This window comes from Glycine soja, chromosome 20 (assembly GCF_004193775.1).
Source record: "Glycine soja cultivar W05 chromosome 20, ASM419377v2, whole genome shotgun sequence".
Taxonomy (NCBI): domain Eukaryota; kingdom Viridiplantae; phylum Streptophyta; class Magnoliopsida; order Fabales; family Fabaceae; genus Glycine; species Glycine soja.
Genome location: NC_041021.1, coordinates 11,390,127 through 11,395,796, shown reverse-complemented (window position 1 = coordinate 11,395,796; position 5,670 = coordinate 11,390,127). Strand labels below are relative to the sequence as shown.

The 5,670-nt window shown below is 34.6% G+C and overlaps 1 protein-coding gene across 1 annotated transcript; it reads left to right on the top strand.

The window, feature by feature from the left end:
- The first annotated feature begins 1,786 nt into the window (after positions 1-1,786).
- Positions 1,787-5,289, top strand: LOC114403701 (protein ETHYLENE INSENSITIVE 3-like). The gene is made up of 2 exons (XM_028366814.1): positions 1,787-2,125; positions 2,918-5,289. Exon 2 carries the CDS (start codon positions 3,033-3,035, stop codon positions 4,905-4,907), a length of 1,875 nt encoding a protein of 624 aa, XP_028222615.1. The 5' UTR covers positions 1,787-2,125; positions 2,918-3,032; the 3' UTR covers positions 4,908-5,289.
- Positions 5,290-5,670: the final 381 nt, after the last annotated feature.

Genomic DNA, 5,670 nt, shown 5'->3' with positions numbered 1-5,670 from the left:
TGGAGCTCATTTGAAATGGTAATTGAACTTCATGACTTTATTTGTGTTTATTAATATTTGTTTTTGTTTAGTTTACACTCTAGACTCTAGTTAAGTTATAAACTTTGACTTTTTATTATTTATAGGTTCATACAAAAAGGAGAAATCGTTTGCATCAAAAGAAAATGAATGACTTAGTTTATGTCATGTACAACTTGAAGCTCAAAAGTAGACAAACAAGAAAAACAGTTGCTCTTCCATTTGAAGATATGGAATCTGATGATGAGTGGATAACACAAGAGGGAGATGATATATTTGATGAAGACAATTTTCAAGTTGAGCAAGAGCAACCTTTAGGAGAAAGTGGTAGCGGAAGTAATGTTGATTTGGTTGGAGGAAGTTTAACTGATCCAACTTTGGTTGCATTTGATATTGACAATTTGGTATTGAATGACAATGTTGAAGATGATTTTTCAACTGAGGAAGAGCTAGAAAATGATGGAGATGAAAATGATGGTGGTGGTGATGATATTGGAGATGATTTTATTAGATGATTGATGGACATTTGAATTATTTTTTTAAGTGTTTTTATTTTAAGAACTTATGTTTTGTATTGTATGAATTTATGTTAAATTGAGTGTGAATTTATGTTAAATTGAGTGTGAATTTATTTAAGAACTTATGTTTTGTATTGTATGAATTTATGTTAAATTGAGTGTGAATTTATGTTAAATTGAGTGTGGATTGTGAACTATGTTAGTTTATTGAATTATTGTTAAGGTTTATTATTTTTATTTATTTTAGGGTTGAAATATTTACTTATGATTTTATATAAAAGAATATTAATATATTCTTTTATTTGAGTAAACTCTTACAATTCTACGATTCGATTCAACGAGTCGAGTTTACGAAGCCTCCACGATTCTATGTAGAATCGCGAGTTTGATAACCTTGACTTCACCCATGTTATAAACGTCCCTCCATTTTTCAATTAATAATGAGTTGTTTTCATGTATCAAGTTATTTTGAATTGAATAAGTCCAAAAATTATAACTATACTAAATTTTAATAAAAAAAGGTAAATTATGTTTAATCTCCGTCAATTCCTTTCTTTTTTATCAAAATTAATTTTAACTCTTATACTTTGAAAACAATTATTCTTATCCTTATGCATTTTTATATAATAATCAAATTCCGTCGCTCAATATAAAATTTTGAGAGCTAAACTAAAAAATAAAATGAGTCAAAAAATAGAAAAAAACTAAAAAATTTCCAATATAAAATAATAAAAATAAAAAAAAACTTAAATATATATTTTCCAGTAACTTAATGTTTTTTTATTTTCATCCCTATAAAAAATTATTTTAATTCTTATAAAATATATTTATTATCCTTAAAATATTAAATGACACTTTAAACAATAAAAAAATATTATTTAAATCATATTAAAATTTTAAAAAGAATAAATATATTTTACAAAAGAACTAAAATGAAAAAAAAATACAAATTTACATGTACAAAAAAAAAAGTTAAATTAAAGAAATAAAAAATATATTTAACCCCAAACCAAAATCATCATTTTCAAAATACAGATACTAAAGCCAGTCTTAATAATAAAAAGTAACTTTTTTTTTTTGTTTTGGTGAATGAAAAAACTAAAGTAACTTAACTAAATAATTTTGTTTAAGCTTGAGCAGTTCATTTATGACTGGAATCCGAAGAAGGTCAATGAAACTCGTGAGAATCTCTTCATTTTTATTTATTTATTAATTAATTAATCTTCCTGAAACTGTGGTTTAACCCACCAATAACTCACCACCTTCCTCACATTCACCTAGGATTGGATTGTCCCCACTTTCTGAAAGTAATAAAATCAGGATAATCTTCAACTCTCTGTCCCTTTTCTCCTTCTCGCTTTCTTTCTTCCCACCTTTTCTCTGTTTCTTCTTCTTCTTCCATTAGTTCCTGCTGAAAGTCCTAACACAACACCACCCTTCTTCATCTTCTTATGTTTTTGACTTGTGGCCACCACTGTGACCCATTTCTGTATCTTCTGGCAAGGTTCTATCCGTTTCTTCTTTTGGATCACCCTTTTCACTGTTCGACTCCTTCTTGCTATCTGCTTCGTCAATCTGATTATTCATGGGTATGTGTTATTTTTTGATTTGGGTTGTGCTTTTTCTATTACCCTTTTGATTTGTGTTTGTGAAGTTTCTTCCTTTTATTGTCCATATTTATAAAATTCTGTTTTCCCATTTCTTCTTTTGGATTACCCTTTTCACTGTTCAACTCCTTTTTGCTTATATGCTTCGTCAATCTGATTCATGGGTCTGTGTTGTTTTGTGATTTGGGTTGGGCTTTTTCTATTACCCTTTTGATTTGTGATTGTGAAGTTTCTTTCTTTTTTTGTCCATGTTTATAAAAATGTTTCTTTTTTTGCTTGGTGATGTTGTGTGTGTGTGTGTGGTGGTGGTTGTCGTGTGTTTGTGTGTTTCATCAATTAGCTTGGTAATTTCTTATTATCAATTTATCTAATGTTTCTGTGTTTTCTTATTTCGTTTTTGTCTATCTGAAAGCTGCAACATTTCCATGAAGGATTGATAAAGCAAATCTTTTTGAATCATCATCGAGTTTGTGCTTATGTTACTTCTGTTTTCATGTTTGATTCGTGGGTGGGTTTGACCTGTACATATCTGATCTAGTAGTTTGTGGTGATTTGTCCTTGTAATTGAAATTTTAAAGTTTGTTCTTGTGTTGATTTACCAGTTTGAGACACTTTTTATTGATGTTTTTAGCTTATATTGTTGTTGCTGGATGTGAATGGTAGAAGTTTCTATTTTTGAAACTTTCTGATCTAAAGATTATCGTTATCTGACAAAGTATTTTTATTTTATTTTTGAACCGTGTTAATTGTTCTTTGATTTATTGCTTCTTGCAGGTGAAAAGCTAATTTGTTCACTTGAATAGGTGTACAGTGCTAAAGGGTTAAGTTTGAAACCTAGCCTGCTAGTTGCATCATCAGGTCAAATCCATAACTTTCTGGGAATCAAACGATGATGATGTTTGAAGATATGGGTTTTTGTGGGGATTTGGATATGTTTTCTGCTCCCCTTGGAGAAGGGGACATTACCACCCGGCAAACTGAGCCAGAGGTGATAGTTGAGGATGATTATAGTGATGAAGAAATTGATGTAGACGAGCTCGAGAGGAGGATGTGGAGGGACAAAATGCGTCTGAAGCGATTGAAGGAGCAAAGTAAACCTAAGGAAGGAATTGATGCTGTGAAGCAGAGGCAGTCCCAAGAACAAGCAAGGAGGAAAAAGATGTCAAGGGCTCAAGATGGAATCTTGAAGTACATGCTGAAGATGATGGAGGTTTGTAAGGCCCAAGGTTTTGTCTATGGCATTATTCCAGAGAAGGGAAAGCCAGTGACTGGAGCATCTGATAATCTTCGTGAATGGTGGAAGGACAAAGTCCGGTTTGATCGAAATGGTCCTGCTGCCATAACCAAGTATCAAGCTGATAACGCTATTCCGGGGAAGAATGATGGATGCAATCCGATCGGTCCAACACCACACACCTTGCAAGAGCTGCAAGACACAACCTTGGGTTCTCTCTTGTCAGCACTCATGCAGCACTGTGATCCTCCTCAGAGGCGTTATCCATTGGAGAAGGGCGTTCCTCCACCATGGTGGCCTAATGGTAATGAAGAGTGGTGGCCCCAAATAGGTTTGCCTAAAGATCAAGGTCCTCCACCTTACAAGAAACCTCATGACCTGAAGAAGGCATGGAAAGTTGGTGTTCTGACTGCAGTTATCAAGCACATGTCTCCTGATATCGCAAAAATTCGCAAGCTCGTGAGGCAATCCAAATGCCTTCAAGATAAGATGACAGCCAAGGAAAGTGCAACCTGGCTTGCAATAATCAATCAAGAGGAGGCCTTGGCGCGTGAGCTTTACCCGGATTATTGCCCTCCATTAGCAGCCTCTTCTGGAGGTAGTGGATCTATGGTAATCAATGATTGCAATGAGTATGATGTTGAAGGGGGTGACGATGAGCCAAACTTTGACGTCGAAGATCGCAAACCTGAGAATCTTCATGCACCGAATCTTGGGATGGACAGAATGATGGGAAGACTGCCTTCTTTCCCAATCAAGGGAGAGGCTGTTACAAATTTGGATTTCATTCGGAAGAGGAAGATCTCTGGTGACTTCAACATGATAATGGATCAGAAAATTTACACATGCGAACAACCTCAGTGCCCTTACAGTGAAATTCACCATGGTTTTGCTGACAGAAATTCTAGGGACAACCATCGATTGAGTTGTCCTTATAGAGGCAGTGCTTCAACAGATTATGGAGGTTCAAATTTTCATGTTAATGAGGCAAAGCCGGTCATATTCCCCCAACAGTCCTTTGTTCAACCAAAACCTACTACTACTCCGTCTGTTGTTAACTTGGTTCCATCTGTTATTGATCTAACCGGACTCGGAGTTCCAGAAGATGGCAAGAAAATGATCACTGACCTTATGTCAATCTATGATACAAATGTTCAAAGCAACAAAAATCTAAGTTCCAGTAACCATGTATCTGCAGAAAATCCAAACCTTCCTCAGCCAGGCATTCAGCAGCAACATGACAACTTCTTTCGCAGTCAAGGAATCAGTATGGAAGGAAACTTCTTTGAAGAAGCCAACATGTCCAACAACAATCATCACATGTTTGCAAGGGAGGAAGGTCAATTTGACCGGTTCAAAGCTTTGAATGCACCACCCTTTGAGACCAATCACAACAACAACAACTTCCATTTGATGTTTGGTTCCCCTTGTGATTTGGCATCCTTTGATTTCAAGGAGGATATGCAAGGAGGAGTAGTAGGGATGGATGCTCTTCAGAAACAGCCTGATATCTCTATTTGGTACCAGTGAAAATGACAGCTTAAAGCTTGAAACCTCCTCATCATCTTCATCTATCATGGACTCTTTTATTTTCCTTCTAAAAGGGTTGGCACCCCCCTAATCATGTGAAGTTCCTTTGGCCGAAAAAGGGTTTCACTGCAATTTTCTTCACATGTAATCCTGTAGGCCCAGTAGAACTAAATAATATTTTAAGCTTGGCAGGTCTAGTATGTGTTATATACATAATAATAATAATATATAATAAAAACTTGCATGTTACCCATTATATGTAGCTTTGTGAATTGTGATTGTGTGTTTCTATATCAGTGTAGCCATCTTGTTGTTACTTAAATATTATTACTCTTATGTAAGACTGTGACATAAATAAGATTTGATGAAGTTCTCTTCTAAATTTTAGTTAAGAGGTTAAAAAATAAAATTGTTGTTGGATAGATGAATGATTTTGTTTTGTCCATTATTGTGTCCCTTTCTTATGCTTATCCTTTCCCATGTGAAAATGGACCCCATTACAGTTGTTTGGTTTATGCCTAGTTTGAATAATTCCTTTTGGATTGCGTGTTGAGCTTGTGTGTGGTGGGGCCACATCATTGCTAACATCTTTTATTGCTGAGTCATTGGCGTTTTCATTGTTCACCACCATTGAACATGTCTTGTCATGGATAGTGAAAAGGCCATCTCATAAGAAGTCATAACCTGGTCAAGGCGGCTGAACATAATACATACACAAGTGTTTTTATTGTGTGAATTTAATTTGTCTCCCTTAAATTATTAT